An 18,587-nucleotide genomic window follows, 5' to 3' on the forward strand; every position below is an offset into this window, starting at 1 on the left:
GCACAACAGAGACAATTATATTTTTGAGTATTTTTATATACTTGCAGTTAGCTTAATTTTGTGCCTCTTAGATATTTGGTTCCAGGCATGCATCATAATATGTAAAACATATTTAGGAAATTCCAGAATGGGATTCTGCTTTTTAAATCAAGATAATGTAAACTTTGGTGTACATAATGTTCATTAAATGGGATTATGTCTTCAATTAATGTACTTGGCAAACTCAACTTTCTGAAGGAGTACATGTTATTCAAGCAAAGATTAAGAGAACATGATCTTCTTGTTCTTGGGCTAAGTGGAGTAGATGTATGATTACTATCTAAATTTAATTTACAATAACATGGTCTAATACCATGCTCATTTCATATTATGTTATACAGGAGGGTTCAAGCTAGGCGCTGTAGAACCTAGGGAAATGTCTTCTTTGCATCTCTGAGACTGAAGACATGCAAACTATGTTAATCATTTTTATCAGGGCTAACTGACACCCATGCCAGAGCTGGACACCAAGCCTAGCAGGTGTATAGTGTGCTGTGAATTGCCTTGCTGCTACATCTGTGTGTGTGGTGTAGCTCAGTACCTCTAGGCCAGACAGACAGCTCCATGGGCTGCTTCACAGAGAACAATTGGGTGTATAGAGCCATGGGCTTGCTTCTTCTGTGGCCATTTGGGGGAACGGTCCCTGATGTCCTCCAAGTACAGCAATGGCAATTCTGTCATGTCCTTATGAGGATTGTGTAAATTGGGAAGAAGGATCATTGTGCCCTCCTCTGACTCCACTGCACTCACACATGAACTCCAGGCAAAATCTGAGAGAAAGAGATAGGTGTTGGGTATTCTCCAACCACACAATTAATCATCCTGAGCCTGATTCTGTTCCCATACTGGTGTACATCAGTAGTAATGGAATTGCACAGGTATAAACCCAGTTTAAGTTTGAGCAGACTCAGACCCTGTATATATAAATACCTGTATAAAAGGATATCACCAGGAGGACCCCCATCAAATATGATTTCACCTTGGGAATTGACCTTTAATTTCATTAGAGAGAAAGAAATAGATTTAAAAACCATATGTTTGAGGCAGAGTGTTTCTAGCGGTAGGCCAACACAACTTGCAGTTCCTATTTCCTCTAGTGTCATCTTATGTAATAAGTGTCACCATAAAGCACAAATATTAATGACTGGGAAGATGGAGTGGGGTTATCAAGAGAAAAATTAGATATACCTAGCAATTAAAATAATTTAAATGTATTTTTGCCATGGTAATGTATAACAAACACATATTTGCTATGGTATTAATACATACACCACTGAAACCTGATATATGTGATCATAGGACATTTTATTTGAGGTAAGAAGATTATCAGAAAAACGTAACAAAATCTGCATACATGCTAAAGGAACGCTTTTCAGTTTATACGTAGCATCCCTAAGGCTAAGGTTTAGACATTTCCACCACTTTATTCCATATGGTTAGCTGATGACTAAACTTCATTAATTCTCATGACCTGGATTTGTTAAAGCAATAATTATACAATATATAGGAAAAATAATTATACTTATTACCTCTATATTCCAGGATCAGTGCTATAAAAATTGCATTGGCCATGGAGGTAGTGCTGAAAAATCTTATGCAAATGCAATTTTGTATTGTTATAGAGTTTCATGTGTTTATAGTTCTTTTTTTTTTTTTATTTCAGTCAGTACAGTGGAACACAAACCACAGAGTTCATGAAAACATCAAATTAATAAATAATGTCAAATAAGCCCAAATCTATCCATTTAGATAGTCACAAGATCCAAGAATGTGGGGCTATGGTAATGGTATGAACATTGAAAATAACTAATCATCCAAGTGTTGGGAGAAAAAAATAACCATAATAGATCACCATTTTGTCTGCTTGTCCCCCACCCGAGTCAGGGTATGTTAACTGGCATTGATTGCACTGGGAGTTGTTTTATCCTTTGAGAGAAGATTTAGTGATGGTAGTAAAAAGTCAGGGTTTCTATTTCTGTTTTGACAGTTACAGTTCTACTGCTCTCTGCAAAGAAGTGTGGTCTAGTCTAGTGGTGTGAGAACCGGCGTGGGAACTCTGTACTAATCCTGGTGCTGACTCCTTGAGCAGCAGGCAGATTACTTAATTGCTTTTTCATGGTTTCCCCAAGTCATAGTTTAGTACAAAGGATCTCTAATGTACTTCCCATGCAGGGCTAAGAAAGGATTATTTATCATTTTCACTAAAATATTCAGGCTTCCACAAGCGATTATTAATGGTTTGTGGGTTTAGGTGGTATCCGTGTATTGCACTGGCTTAAAGCTGAAGTAATGTAGTGGTTAATCAGACCCTAAGGACTTTTCTTCACTGCAAGGTTAACTCCTGAGTTATAACTTGAGTTTTGCCTCAAATTCATGTCTTGTCCACACACTAACACTCTTGAATATGGTAGAGCTTGTCTCTCAAGTGGGCTGGCCTAGTGGGGGTAAAGGCTAGAGTTAGCAGAGCTTGTCTGCTGCTAACACAACCACTCTGTAGTAACGCAGCCTATTATTATTATTATTAATCAAGTTTGTTACTGAAGTGCATGGGGAGAAGAGTTGGGCCCTGTAGTGGTAGGCACTGTCCGAACAGAGCAATAGACAGTCTCTGCCCCTAAGAGCTTACAGTGTAAAGGCTAGCTCCAGGCAAGTGCTGCTAGCCGTCCAGGTCCCTTCCCACACTTCCCCCTGTGTGTGCAGAAATTAGACAAGTTCTCTTACAATTCACTGGGAAAGAATTTCTAGAGTTTACTACAATGTAAAGAAGCCTGGGATATGCCCCCAAAAGTCTTACCTCCTCACCTGAGTGAACACAGCATGGATACAGCAGCGAGTGTTATTTTGCAGTGTGGCCACTCTCACTTGAGGTAGGCTAACTCTAGTGTCGATAACTCAGGTTAATACTGCAGTGAAGAAATACCCTCATCATGTTTACCAAAAGAGACTGGCTTGAATGGCACCTACTTAAAGGGTATTTTTAAAAATTAATTCCAGATGTAGATTGGAGCAGGCATGTACGAAATGTTGTGAAAAAACATTTAATGAAAGTGATGTACTGTGCAGTTATTATTTACAATAGTTTTACAAGACAAAGGCCCTGATCCTGCAGCATGTGGCATGCAGAAGCAGCAATTCCCTCACATACCATACATTGCAGGATTGAGACCAAGTTCATTGTTGAGATTTTTATATACTCATTGTAGGCCATAATTTGCCTCTTTTTACAATATTTATGTACAAGATAAGAATCTGCTGAAGATGTTGTTGCCTTCGATTGTATTTCATTTTAGAGACTCTACAGTTTACTTCCTTTCTTACAGTAGTTGTTAATAGTTAGAATAAAGACTGTTGGCCAGAGGATTGCAAGATTATTGCCACATAGTGAATTTTACTTTAGAAAATGAAAAGTACACTCCTAAAGGTATTTACTGAGCATCTGATATTAAAAAGAGCTTTTAGTATACTCATTGATTTGACATCAGTAAAAAAGTGTGTAAATCTGACCCTAACTACTCATCTGCAAAAACTTCTGCCATTGACTGGTACAGAAATTTCATCACTGATGTCAATTTACTTTGCAGATTTCTTTACAAAAGTCACTTTGCACCAAACATAAAAATAATCACCTTCTAAAAAGTTGTGTTAAGTCTTCAGTAACTGACTGTGTATAGGATCAGAAAGCATCCATGTGGCAATTTTAAAATATCATACTTTTTCTAAATAATCAGTTAGCTTATTCCAGTAAAAGCAGCAAAGAATCCTGTGGCACCTTATAGACTAATAGACGTTTTGCAGCATGAGCTTTCGTGGGTGAATACCCACTTCTTGCATCCGAAGAAGTGGGTATTCACCCACGAAAGCTCATGCTGCAAAACGTCTGTTAGTCTATAAGGTGCCACAGGATTCTTTGCTGCTTTTACAGATCCAGACTAACACGGCTACCCCTCTGATACTTATTCTATTTCTGTGACAAAACCAGAGACTGTCAGAAAATCCCTTCCCAACCATTTCTCAAGCATTCATCAGAGTCACTTAATATGTATGTCTTTATTTCAGAGTGTGATTGTTCAGAAGGGGACAATTTAGAGCTGCCAGGACTGTCTCTTGGGCAGCCCGATGCTTGACCAGTCTCATGATAATCTCATGAAATTAGCTACTCTCACAAAATTTCCTGCCTTTAGACCGAAGGTGTCCCTGCCAGCAGGTATATGGGATCTTGGGGAGCAATTACCACACCGGTGCAAAATAAACTTTATTAAGCAAATACAAAAACAGGGAAAATTCAATAGTGAGGGGTATGGGGTTGTTAAGGTAGACAATTGGGGAGGGGTTTCTTTTTTGGTGAACAGTAAGGGGGTTTCAATAGTGGGGTACAACACAGTAGGATACAATACAGTGGGTAATCAGTTAACACTGAGGTATAAATGTAACAGGTAGCTAGCGATTTCTATGTAAAAAGGTGTGTCACAGCAGCATATAACCAACTAACAGTTATGGATAAAATGTGTTAAATAACAAACAATTTTAGGTAAAAATGTGTCACAGTGGTGTAAATGTAGAATGTTAGGGGTATCAGAGAGGAAGAAAGTAACCAATGGGGTTTTATGCTAGAGATTTAAACTTAGGGCTTGGCTACACTTACAAATTTGCAGCGCTGCAGCAGGGTGTGAAAACACACCCTCTCCAGCGCTGCAAATTGCGGCGCTGCAAAGCGCCAGTGTGGTCAAAGCCCCAGCGCTGGGAGCGCGGCTCCCAGCGCTGTCCGTTATTCCCCACAGGGAGATGGAGTACGGACAGCGCTGGGAGAGCTCTCTCCCAGCGCTGGTGCTTTGACTACACTTAGCGCTTCAAAGTGCTACCGCGGCAGCGCTTTGAAGTGCTAAGTGTAGCCACAGCCTTAGTGAGACAAAACAAACAGGCTGCAAGCTTAAGCAGCAGAGAGAGTGTAACAAGGTAGAAAGACACAGAGAAGCTGGGGTGGGGTGGGTGTTTGCAGTGGGAAGACAGACAATTACAATTATACAGAACACAGCAAAATCTTATCTATGAGCTAACTTAACCAAGACTACACAAATTAAAACACAATGCAACAATTCTCTAAGCCTAACTTACAAAGTATAATGCTAAACTTAACTTAATGGGTGCACCTTATGCTAAGGATAGTTCCAGAGGGCTGAGTGGTGTGTGTCCAGGACACAGCTCCAAAGAGGGGGGGTGACTGCAGCAGTGGATACAGCTGAAAATAGTCCAAGGCAAAGCCCACAGGAGCAGAACTTAGCAGCAGCATAAACTTATTTTCAGTGGCAGAGTGTGCCACGGGGTTTAAGAGAGAGGTTTTAAAACACAGACCAAGGTTTAGCTTGAGTCTGTGTGCTGGGGAGACAGAGCCAGCAGCCAGGATGGGGGGGGTTGTAAGAGAGGTTTTAGGACACAGACCAAGGTTTAGCTTGAGTCTTTGTGCTGGGGAGACAGAGCCAGCAGCTAAAATAATAAAATAAAAGTATAGAAAGTTTCACAGAGGGATTCTTACCATCCCCCAAGGCAGCAGCAGAGGCAGAAACAGCAAGCACATCAGAAGGCTCGGTACAGTCTTGATAATCAGGAGATCTCTCAGGCAGCAATTCGTTCTTCGTGGGGGGGGGGTGTTCAAAAACGGGGGTACGCTCAAAAATAAAACGAGAGCAGAGAAAGGACCCCCAGAACCCCTGGTTGATCAGACCAGGCAGCAATGCAAGAACCTTTCTGAAGTCTGTTCAAAAAATGTCTGTTTTTAAAGGCAAACCCTGGCAGCTTCCCGCCAGTAACTCTGATTGGCTCCCCCTCTTACAGGGAGGAGGGAGGCAGAGAAAAACTGCAGGCAGCCACAGAGGCATGTTTGGACTAGCCTGAGCCCAGAGGTATGACTCATGCCCAGGATCCTAAAAACACAAAAGGTCTTGCAGCTCTGGACAGTGGCCACCCTACACCAAGCCCAGGTTTTAACAAGGTGATAACAGGACTAACCCTTTGAACAGGGCAGTGGTCCCACTTAGCATAAGTGGCCATCCCTTTGAGAAGGGCAATGGCTCTGGTTAAACAACTTAAGGGGCCCTCCCTTTGAGAAGGGCAGAGGCCCTGGTAAACAACTTGACAGCCAGGGAGGGGCGGCCACAGGAGGAAAACAAGAACAAAATGGAGTAAGGGGACAGCTGTAAGAACAAAATGGAGCTGTAACAGACAGAAGGTAGGTATCAAAGTTCCTACAGCTGGAGAGGAACTGTGACTGCACAGCCTCCTCTCCCCACAGACCCAGAAGATCCAACAACTCTGGTGTACTCCAGGCAGGAGCGTATTTCCCATGGGGACCTGGCAGGGTCAGCTGAGAAGATGCAATGTGAGCTGTCCATGCTTAGTGAAGAGGAAGAGGAATTTCAAAAATTCCCAGCCTTTAAGGGGGGAGGGGTGCATGCCTGTGTACCTGGCTTCAGGGCAGTGAAGTTCAAACTGGTGACCAGAGCATTGTGGGACACCTCCTGGAGGTGACATAAGCAACGCACTGTCTACACTGACACTACGTCACTCTGACTTTGTCGCAAATGCTCTTTGCTTCTCATCCAGGTGACTTTATTATGTCAGCGTAGCAAGAGAATTAAATGCAATGTGTATACCGCCGCTGTTTTTTTCAACAAAAGCTGACTTTCATCGACAAAACTGTGTAGTCTAGACATAGCCTAATTCTCTTTTCAAAATCCAAATGGAAATTTTATATTACTAAGTCTTAAATGCCTGTATTTCTTAAGAAAAAATACTTGCTTCACTTTGAGTTTTGCACAATTTAGAAACAAATTCTATGTGACATTGTCTCTCCTTTTATTGTCTCTGAAAAACCGATCCACAACATCTGCCATAATGAAAGGTACATAGCATTTTTTTTTAATTACAAATAAAGGATACACTAAAAATACCTTTCTCAAAGAGTAGACTAAACGAAACAATGCACTAAAAGCTTTTAGTGAATAAATAAGGGTAAGTAGCGAAGTGGTCAAAGGAACATGATCAATGCAGTTTAACCCTATAGTTGTATTATATGAAGTGTATAATGTTAGTAGTATGTATATTATATATAATAGATTATTTTGTTTTCCTTACTGCAGTACAGGTAAAAATATATAAGGCTAATGTCATTCTGGGGTATATCAACAGGAGTAGTATAATAAAGACCTGGGAAGTAAATGTTTCACTTTACTCAGCATTGGTGAGTCCTCAGCTGGACTATTGTGTCCAGTTGTGGGCACCACACTTTAAGAAAGATGTGGACAAACTGGAGATAATTTGGAGGAGAGCAACAAAAATGATAAAATATTGAGAGAACCTGCCCTATGATGAAAGGTGAAAAAAAAACTGGGCATGTTTAGTCTTGAAAAAAGAAGACAAAGGGGGAGGACCTGAAAAGTCCTCAGATATGTTAAGGGCTACAAAGATGATGATGATCTGTTGTTCTCCATATCCACTGAAGGTAGAATAAGAAGTAATCAGCTTAATTTGCAACAAGGGAAATTTAGGTTAGAATTAGAAAAAACTTTCTAATGATCAGGTTAGTTAAGTACTGGAATATGTTACCAAGGGAGGTTGTGGAATCCCCCTCATTGAAGGTTTTTGAGAACAGGTAGTACAAACACCTGTCAGGGATGGTGTAGGTATGCTTGGTCTGGCAAAGGGGAGTGGACTAGATGACCTCTTCAGGTCCCATCCAGCCCTACATTTTATGATTCTGTGAGTTTTGACATAACAATCTGTAGTTTCTGTTATCTCTGTGTGTGAATCAGAGAGAGAACTATGCTGGGAATACATCTACATTCCAAATGTGCAATTATCTTATAAATATACAGTGTATCCTCCTAGCTTCACCAAGGTACCTTAGAGGTTGGTCCTACTAGGTGCTGGGCACCCTCCAATTCCATTGGCTTCAGTAGGAATTACAGGCATTGAATGGCAGTCAGGATCACACCCTTATGTACTTTGTAAGCCTGTACAATACATGTGATTTATTATTAGATTTTCCTAATTTGACGTTACCACCAACATGATGTTCTATTCTTGACATCAGAATTTGACATATATTAGTTAGCTGCAGGCTGAACATTTTGATAAAAGGAAAATATTAAACCCACCCAAACAGTATAAAATGAAAAATCCAACTCATGCTCCAAATGTTCCTTATTTGTAAACTTTTGTCACAGCACACTTAATAGCCTGCATTGTGGCCCCTATGTCAGTTCACAATGTGCTATAAAGTGTCAGTTTGTGTTCTTATTCAGAGCTCTGCACTGAATTTTGATTACATCGGGCCTCTATTTACATGGTATTTTTTTGCATGGTTTCAGTTATGCACGGTCAATTAATTGTGACCCTTTCTTTTTGTACATGGTATGGATTCACTTTTACATGGTGCAGTGCGGTCGCCAAGATGAGCAGATGTGTCTAGAATCAGCTGGTTGCTTCCCACCCCCATTCCACCACGCTGCTCTGTGATATCGGCTATTGTCTCGTAAACATCACGTTGTCCATTTGCCTTTACCTGCTATTTATTACCCTTAATAAGTGTTTACCATAAGCTCAAAGAGGAAATTGAGAGAAAGTGGCTCAAAAAGTGATACGTCATATGTGAAGAAGCAGAAAAAAGGGTTGACTTTAGTAAAGAAATGGAAATGTTGGATAAGCTCGCTAAGGGTGAAGGTTCATCATCTGTAGCTAGGGCTTATGGCCTTAATGAGTCAACTGTGCGTATAGTGAAGAGAAATGAGACAAAAATTAGAGCAAGTGTTGCTGCAAATGCACCTAAAGCTGCTAAAATGTCATTCTATACTTGTGATATTACCATACATACGATGGAGAAAGCAATGAACATGTGGTTTGGGGACCAAACACAGAAAAGAGTTCCATTGGATGGGCCAGTGATTAGATAAAAAAACAAAGAAATTGTATGATCACCTAAAACAGGATGCTGTGTCAATTTTGGAGGAGAGCAGTGTAGCAAGGAATATACTTTTATAGCCAGCAAGAGATGGTTTGAGAAGTTCAAAAGGTGGTATGGGCTTCATAATGTTAAATTGGTCAGTGAAAGTGCATCTGCAGAACATGAAGCAACAGCAAGGTTTCCATCCGAGCTGGCCGAACTCATTGAGGAGAAAGGTTACAAGCCAGGGCAAGTTATTAACGCAGATGAAACTGGCTTATTTTGGAAACAGATGCCAAAGAGAACCTTTTCTTTCAAAAGATGAGAAATCTGCTCCAGGTTACAAGGCTGCGAAAGACCGACTTACCCTTCTCATGTGTGGAAATGCAATGGAGGATTTTATGGTAAAGCCAATGTTCCTTTATCGAGCCCAAAACCCCCGTGCGCTCAAGGCCAAAGATAAATATCAGCTACCAGTGTTTTGGAGATTTAATCGGCATGTGTGGGTCACTTCAGTGCTTTTTATGGACTAACTTTCATAATTGTTTTGTGCATGAAATAGAACACTACCTGGCATCAAAGAACCTGGCATTTAAGGTCCTACGGATCCTTGATAATGCTCCAGGCCACGCTGCAAGCCTTCAGGCTGTGCAGCCCAAATTGGAGGTGGATTTTCTGCCTCCAGACACCACATCACTCCTCCAGCTCCTTAACCAAGGTATCATCGCAACTTTTAAAGTTTATTACTCTCGCCACACCTTTCACCACATCCTAGACACTATGGACAGTGATCCAAGCTTAACAGTGACACAGTGCTGGAAGGATTACACTATAGCAGAGTGTGTTAAAAATATAAGTGTCTCTGGATGAAATAAAGCCTTCATCATCAATCAATGCATGTTAAGAATATAAGAATGGCCATTCTGGGTCATTCCAAAGGTCCATCAAGCCCAGTATCCTGTCTACCAACAGTGACCAATGCCAGGTTCCCCAGAGGGAGTGAACCTAACAGGTGATCAAGTGATCTCTCTCCTGCCGTCCATCTCCACCCTCTGACAAACAGAGGCTACGGACACCATTCCTTACCCATCCTGGCTAATAGCCATCAATGGACTTAACTGGATAAATTCATGGAGGTTATCTTTTAAACCCTGTTATAGTGCTAGCCTTCACAACCTTCTCAGGCAAGGAGCTCCACAGGTTGACTGTGCGCTGTGTGAAGAAGAACTTCCTTTTATTTGTTTTAACCTGCTGCCAATTAATTTCATTTGGTGGCTCGTAGTTTTTCTATTATGGGAACAAGTAAATAACTTTTCCTTATTCACTTTCTCCACATCACTCATGATTTTATATACCTCTATCATATTCCCCCCCTTAGTCTCCTCTTTTCCCAGCTGAAAAGTCCTAGCCTCTTTAATCTCTCCTCATATGGGACCCATTCCAAACCCCTAATCATTTTAGTTGCCCTTCTCTGAACCTTTTCTAATGCCAGTATATCTTTTTTGAGATGAGGAGACCACATCTGTGCACAGTATTCAAGATGTGGGTGTACCACGGATTTATATAAGGGCAATAAGATATTCTCCATCTTATTCTCTATCCCCTTTTTAATGATTCCTAACATCCTGTTTGCTTTTTTGACCGCCGCTGCACACTGTGTGGACGTCTTCAGAGAACTATCCACGGTGACTCCAAGATCTTTTTCCTGATTAGTTGTAGCTAAATTAGCCCCCATCATATTGTATGTATAGTTGAGGTTATTTTTTCCCAATGTGCATTACTTTACATTTATCCACATTACATTTCATTTGCCATTTTGTTGCCCAATCGCTTAGTTTTGTGAGATCTTTTTGAAGCTCGTCACAGTCTGCTTTGATCTTAACTATCTTGAGCAGTTTAGTATCATCTGCAAACTTTGCCACCTCTCTTTTACCTCTTTCTCCAGCTCATTTATGAATAAGTTGAATAGGATTGGTCCTAGGACTAACCTTGGGGAACACCACTAGTTACGCCTCTCCATTCTGAAAATTTACCATTAATTCCTACCCTTTGTTCCCTGTCTTTTAACCGTTCTCAATCCATGAAAGGATCTTCCCTCTTATCCCATGATAACTTAATTTACATAAGAGCCTTCAGTGAGGGACCTTGTCAAGGCTTTCTGGAAATCTAAGTACACTACGTCCACTGGATCCCCCTTGTCCACATGTTTGTTGACCCCTTCAGAGAACTCTAATAGATTAGTAAGACATGATTTCCCTTTACAGAAATCATGTTGACTTTTGCCGAACAGTTTATGTTCTTCTAGGCGTCTGACAATTTTATTCTTTACGATTGTTTCAACTAATTTGCCCGGTACTGACGTTAGACTTACCGGTCTGTAATTGCCAGGATCACCTTGTAATCGATCGCGCCGGGGCTCGACCCTCCTGAGGGCAGGAGGGGAGCCACACCGACTCACTCCATGTCTTCTGTGGAACCGGCTGAACAATAGTCAACAGTGTTAGGAAGCTCAGACCCTCTGGTGCAGGGCTGAGCGGCAATACAGTACACAGAACTCAGGCCCTTTGGTACAGGGCTGAGCAGCACACTACAATGAGCTCAGGCCCTCTGGTGCAGGGCTGAGCAGCAAACAGTATAAGGAGCTCAGGCCCTTTGTGGCAGGGGCTGAGCAGCAAACAAACAGTCAGGAAGCTCAGGCCCTTTGTGGCAGGGGCTGAGCAGCAAACAAACAGTCAGGAAGCTCAGGCCCTTTGTTGCAGGGGGCTGAGCAGCAAACATTACGGAAGGCTCAGGCCCTTTGGAGCAGGGGCTGAGCAGCAACCAGTACAATAAGTTCAGGCCCTTTGGAGCAGGAGCTGAGCGAGGGGGGAAAACTGCCACCCGTGAGTGGGGTGGCAGGGGGGACACAGGCCCACCCACTCCACTGTGTCCCAGCCCGGGGCCCTAGCAGCGGCTATCACCGCTGATGGTCAGTGGGATCCTGACCGCAACACACTGACATCGGGACCTCTGCGTCTGTAGCCTGACAGGGGTCGGCTACCCCCGGGCTACTTCCATTTTCCCCCTCAGGGCTTACCTCATCCGGGGCACCAGCTCCAGGCCAGTCAATCAGCATAGGCTCCTCGGGACCAGGGCTTGGTGGCAGGTCCGTCAGCTCCTCGGGGAAGTCCGGCCAGGCGTGCTCAGGCGGCTCCTCCGGGTAACAGCAGGGGCGGGGAAGCTCCGGCGGTTCCTCTTCGTAGTGGGCGCAGGGGAGTTCCAGCGGCTTCTCCCAGTACAGGTCATGGGGAAGCTCCGGCGGCTCCTCGTCGTAGTGGGCACGGGGAAGCTCCGGCCAGTCAGGACAGCTGCCTGGGGTCCTGGAGGGTTCCCAGTCAGGAGCTCTCGCCGGCACGTCTGCTCCCGGCGGCGGCTGGGCTCTGACTGAGCTCTGGCGGCCGGCTTTTCTACTTCCTGTCCCGCCCATTGACTTCTGGGGGGCGGGGACAGGTGGTGGTGGCTCCGCCCACTTGGGAGTCTGCAAGGTGGCTCCCTCTGCTGGGCAGGAGGGGAGCCACACCGACTCACTACACACCTCTAGAGCCCTTTTTAAATATTGGCGTTACATTAGCTATCTTCCAGTCATTGAGTACAGAAGCCAATTTAAAAGACAGGTTACAAACCATAGTTAATAGTTTCGCAATTTCACATTTGAGTTCTTTCAGAACTCTTGGGTGAATGCCACCTGGTCCCGGTGACTTATTACTGTTAAGTTTATCAATTAATTCCAAAACCTCCTCTAGTGACACCTTAATCTGTAACAATTCCTCAGATTTGTCACCTACAAAAGCCAGCTCAGGTTTGGGAATCTCCCTGACATCCTCAGCCTTGAAGACTGAAGCAAAGAATTCATTTACTTTCTCCGCGATGACTTTATCATCTTTAAGCGCTCCTTTTGTATCTCGATCATCCAGGGGCCCCACTGGTTGTTTAGCAGGGTTCCTGCTTCTGATGTACTTAAACATTTTATTATCTTTTAAGTTTTGGCTAGCTGTTCTTCAGTAGAAAAATAGTTGGAAAAACTTGTGGCGAAAGACAGTGAATGATTTTCGTGGCTTCCCCGAAATGTGATGTGAGGTGGAAGAAATTACAGAGCTGGGTTGTCGTGTGGGAGGGCAGGGATTTGACAATCTCCAGACAACGGAGATAAAGGAGCTACTGGAGTCCCACACTACCGAGCTCAATGAGGAAGAGCTGGAGGAGCTGATTTAGTCAAGCACCAGTGATAAGGACAGTGAGGATGTGGCACCAAAGCTGCAGCTGACAATGGAGAGTCTGGCTAAGGCTTTTCAACTGGCCAAGGAACTCGGAGACCCTTTTTGTGTTGAGGATCCATTCATGGAACGTAGCTTGAAATTCAAGAGAGAGCTTGAGGGTATGTTGACTCCTTACAGGGAAATTTACAAAGACATGCAGAAGAACGCCAATTGACCATCACCAGTTAGTTGTTTTTTTTTATACGTCTTCTGCCACCAACTCCACTCCATAGCCACGGGTGAGACTGGCCCTTAGCATCCAGGCCCATCCAGCCCCAGCTCTGCTCCAGCCCTAGTGCTTGCCCTGCTCGGCCCGCTCACCCCATGCTCCAGCTGGGCAGCGGGGTCGAGGGCTTGCCCCACTCTGCCTGCCCAACATTCCAAATGGGGAATGGGGCTGGGGCATGGGGGCTTATCCTGCTCCACCTGGCGCTCCTGCCTGGGATGGGATTGGGGGCGTATCCTGCCCTACCAACCTGGCATTCCAGCTGAGGAGCAGGCAAGCCCCCGTGCCCTGACCCCGCTCCTTGGGTGCGCACCTGGGGCCCAGGGGGAGCCCTGGCCAGAGTGTCCATCGCCTCCCACATGGCCAGCTGGAGTGGGTGAGGGTAGGCGGTACAAATCCCTCCTGCCTCACCTCCCCCACCCCTGCCCACCCACCTGAAGTGGGGGCTCATCCAAGTGTCCCATCTTGTTTATGCCACTGCACCACACTCCCTGGCCTCCCCAGACACCCCGGATGAACCCTCGGAGTTCTGACTTCAACAACGTCAGCATTATTATCCTATCAAATTCATCCTCAACATCAGGGAAGGTCAGTAGCAAGTTTAAATTTCATTAAATTTTTCTAAGAAAAGTCATCTTGTGAGCCTGGAACCTAAACCCTTATTTCCCGTAGACTCTTCATATCTTTTTATGCAATTTCTATTTGCACAGTGTTTCTTCAAGAACATAACCACTATGTAAATCAAGGCCCGACTGTAGTAATTTTAATGTAATGCCAGTTTGGAACATGACTGAAGTGCAGTATGAGAAACACTTTTTGTAGTCTAAAGTTTAGGTGGTATGGACTTCAGGAACTGTTCTAATATCATGAGTGGAAATCTTAGACCTGGATATTCTCAAATTCATGAATCCCAATTGACTAAAATTCTAGGCAGTATAAATTATTAAAAAAATCTGAGTGGATAGAATTTAAACATAATTGAAAAAGAAAATAAAAAGTTCTAGGAAGAGAGAGCAACTGTCAAATGGAGAATATTGGCATCTGTCTAACCAGCTTGCACTCATCATCATGATATTGGAATGCCATGCTTGCTAATATTAATTACCCCCTGTTAAGGTTCGCTCCCCACTCTGAACTCTGGGGTACAGATGTGGAAACCCTGCATGAAAGACCCCCTAAGCTTATTTTTACCAGCTTAGTTTAAAACTTCCCCAAGGCACAAATCCTTCCTTGTCCTTGGATGAGTACTGCTGCCACCACCAAGTGAGTTAGACAAAGATTTAAGGAAAAGAACCACTTGGAGTTCTTGTTCCCCCCAAACCCCCGCCCCAACCCCTTCACCCCCTTTTGTGGGGAGTATTGAGAATAATATACCAACCAAATAGGTTAACAAAGTGGGCACAGACCAGCCCTTGGATTTTTAGGACACTAAAAACCAATCAGGTTCTTAAAAGCAGAACTTTATTATAAAGAAAAAAGTAAAAGAAGCACCTCTGTAAAATCAGGATGGAAGGTAATTTTACAGGGTAATAAGATTTATAACACAGAGGATTCTCCTTTAGGCAAAACTTTAAAGTTACAAAAAAACAGGAATAAACCTCCCTCTTAGCATAGGGAACATTTACAAGCTACAACAAAAGATAATCTAATGCATTTTTTTTCTGTTACTTACAATTTGTAATCTTAGATGCTTAGTTTAGATATTGCTTTGGAAGATGTATTTTCCCTGCCCTGATTCCTCACTGACCCAGAGAGAACAACACAAAGAGAGATAAAACAAAAACCTTCTCCCACAGATTTGAAAGTATCTTCTCCCCTCATTGGTCCTTTTGGTTAGGTGCCAGCCAGGTTATTTGAGCTTCTGAACCGTTTACAGGTAAAGGAGGGATTTTATGCTACCCGTAGCTGTATGTTTATGACACCCCCTGTCTCCAGTGTAAAGCTCTCCATTAAAATGTTCTGATATGTTGCTTCTCTGTTTGTTCTCTTTTGCTCCACTGTAACTGTCTCATAACAATAATAACTCTATAGCTTTCCAAATACTTGCTGTCCAAGTACACATTTATAAGACAAAAAAATTAAGCTTGTCTTCCCTTTGCTTTTGATTATACTTATATAAAAATCTACTGTTGCAGTTATCTAGCAGATATTGTTTATTGTGTCTGTCAAAAGTGAGATGATCTTCATAGTGATTTCTATTAGAAAAACAATTTTGTATAGCTTAAAAATAGCTATAAAACTGAGTTTAAAATGAACAGACATAGCAATCTGTAACCAAGACTAAATGTGCTTCCATGGATTGCGATCATAAATTATTACACACCTGCTAATCTCAACAAGAATTTAAAGTTTTCAAGTTATTCTAGGCCAGTTTGAAGCACAGTCCTTTTTTAAAAAAAAATAAATTTTGGTTTTAATTTCTAGCCGTAATTCATGGTTGAAAACTATTTTTTGTAGAGTGTACTGTATTTAGAGCCTAGTTGATTAAAGAAGACCAAAGGCTGAAATTATAGGTGTATTTTTTGTGTGTTTTATAAGCAGCAGAATGTATACTGTGTATTCATTATATCGGTATTGGACAATGTCCATCTCTCCAACAGAAGTGATTGGGCACTTTGGATCTGATTCAACACTCATTGAAGTCAGTGAAAATCTTTCAATTGGCTTCGGCACTTACTGATCAGGCCCTTAGTTATTATGATGTACAGAGGTCTGGAGGTAGGTAGGTGCAACATGAGGAAGTCAGAAAAAAGAATTTGTAACTAGATTGAGCCAAAAGGGGAAAAAAATACCATTGTAACCTAGAACCATATTCCATCTTCCCCAATCACACACTCTCTCACTCACTCTCAGGGCAAGTCTACATTACAAAATTAAGTCAACCTAAGTTACGTAGATGTACAGCCACCATGATAATTAAAATGGTTTTGCATGTCCACACTACTCTCCTTGTTCCAGCAGTGTGTGTCCTCACCAGGAGCGCTTGAACCGATTTAACTGCCAGAGTGGGGCATTGTGGGATGGCTTCTGAAAAGCTGCAGCAATCAATGTATGCAACTCAATCTCTACACTGACACTGCATCAACCTAATTACGTTGACTTAAGAGCTATGCCTCTTGTGGAGGTGAAGTTAAGTCGGTGTAGTGTGCAAGTTGCATTGGTGGGAGCTCCATTTTAGTGCAGATGCTTACAGAGTTAGGTCAGTGTAAGCTGCCTTATGTTGACGCAACTCTGTAGTGTAGACTGGGGCTTACTCTTTCTCTGGTTCATAGGCACCGACTCTGTGGGTGCCCCGGGGCTGGAGCACCACAGGGAAAAATGGTGGATACTGAGCACCCACTGGCAGCCCCTCTATCGGTTCTCCCCCACCCTCCAGTGCCTCCTGCCCGCCGGCGGGCCCCGCAGATCAATGCCTCCTCCTCCCTCCCTGAACCTCTCACCGGCTGCAAACAGCTGTTTTGTGGCATGCAGAAGGCTGGGGGGAGGGGGAGGAGCGAGGACACAGCACACTCTGGGGAAGGGACCCGAACTGGGTGGGAAGAGGCAGGGTGGGGACAGGAAGAGGCGGGGCAGGGGTGGAGCAAGAGCGGGAAGAGGTGGGGTGGGGCCTTGAGGGAAGGGTGAAGTGGGGGCAGGGCCTGGGACAGAGCCAGGTGTCGAGCACCCCCAGCACTTTGGAATGTCGGTGCTTGTGCTCTGGTTCTATGTTCAGTTTCTAAAGGATCTACCAGGAATGGTGACAGCCCATGCCTGTGAGACAGAAACTCTTGAATTTCAGTCCCAGCCCTGATACTTACTGCCTTTGTGCCATGGGAAAGTAATGTGCTGTTAGCCCCAATTTTCCCAACTATAAAAATGGGGATAGCATCCTTTACCTGCCTCATGGATCTGTTGTGAGAAGTAACTAGCTAATGGTCAAGTGCTATGGATGACTGTTGTACATAGTGCAATGTATAGATATTGATATATTACCTAGAAATTGTTTTACTTTATTTAAATACATCATAGATCTAATATTTTCAAGGCAATTGTCCTTCATCGGACAGCACATTGAAATAATTAATTCCCTTTATTGTAAAGTTCCTATCTTTTCTTTTCAGAGTTGTGTCTGCAAAGGTAAAAGCCACTGCTACTGTGATGGAATGAAAGGTAATAAGGTAAGAGACTAAATATGTTACCCTGTTTCTACCTTCCTCCCCCCCCTCCCCCGAAGATAAATCATTGGTGCAAATTAATAATACATGAATGATAGACAGAATGAATTTACTGGGTGGCGGTACAAACAGATATTTCTGGTAAAGACAACCCTCAGATGGATTCACTACCTCAAATTCACCTCTCAGAATAACTCTGTACACTCTGTTTAACTAACTAGGAAGAATGTAAAAGTTTTAAAAACTGACCCTAACTAAATGGAAATGTCTACACAGCCAATGTTAAAGCGCTGCTGCAGGGGAGCTTTACCATGGCTGTGTAGTTGCAGCTCCAGTGCTGGGAGAGAGCTCTCTCAGGGCTGTAATAAAACCACCTCCACGAGGGGAGTAGCTACCAGCCAGTGCTGGTGCACTGTCTACACTGCCACTTTACAGCGCTGAAACTTTCTTCGCTCGGGGGTGTGAAACTCCCTCCTCCCCCGAGCGATGCAAGTTTCAGCGCTGTAAAGTTTCAGCGCTGTAAGTGGCAGTGTAGGTTGTACAATGGCAGGTGCTTGGAGTTCGTTTCATGTAAACAACTAGCCTGGGTGCCTCCCTCCCTGATAGCTTCCCCACACTTCCGTGAGGCAATGCTGCAGTTGCATCCTAGTTACAATTACAATGTTCTACACCCCCCCCTATATATATGCATATGTTCATAACCATAACCTGCATACATATCTCTTAATGGCCATCAAGTTCAGAACATTACCAGCTTTCATGAAAGGCCTTACTTGACACATCTAGACACAATAACACTGTATACAAACCAGTTGATTCCATTGTTTACTCTTTGGAGTTCAGACCCCCTCTTCTCCCCTTGGGCAGTCTGGACCCTGATTATCACAATATAAGAGAAACGAGGTGGGTGAGGTGATATCTTTTATTGGACCAACTTC

At 43.2% G+C, this 18,587-nt stretch overlaps 1 protein-coding gene across 2 annotated transcripts in view; it reads left to right on the forward strand.

The window, feature by feature from the left end:
* Positions 1-18,587, forward strand: part of COL4A3 (collagen type IV alpha 3 chain) — a 120,228-nt gene that overhangs the window by 9,921 nt on the left and 91,720 nt on the right. For both annotated transcript variants that reach the window (XM_045031181.1, XM_045031180.1), the window contains exon 2: positions 17,596-17,652. In XM_045031181.1, coding sequence (XP_044887116.1) covers positions 17,638-17,652 — 15 coding nt within the window. In that variant the 5' untranslated portion in view covers positions 17,596-17,637. The remainder of the gene's footprint in view (positions 1-17,595; positions 17,653-18,587) is intronic.

This window comes from Mauremys mutica, chromosome 9 (assembly GCF_020497125.1).
Source record: "Mauremys mutica isolate MM-2020 ecotype Southern chromosome 9, ASM2049712v1, whole genome shotgun sequence".
Lineage (NCBI taxonomy): Eukaryota > Metazoa > Chordata > Testudines > Geoemydidae > Mauremys > Mauremys mutica.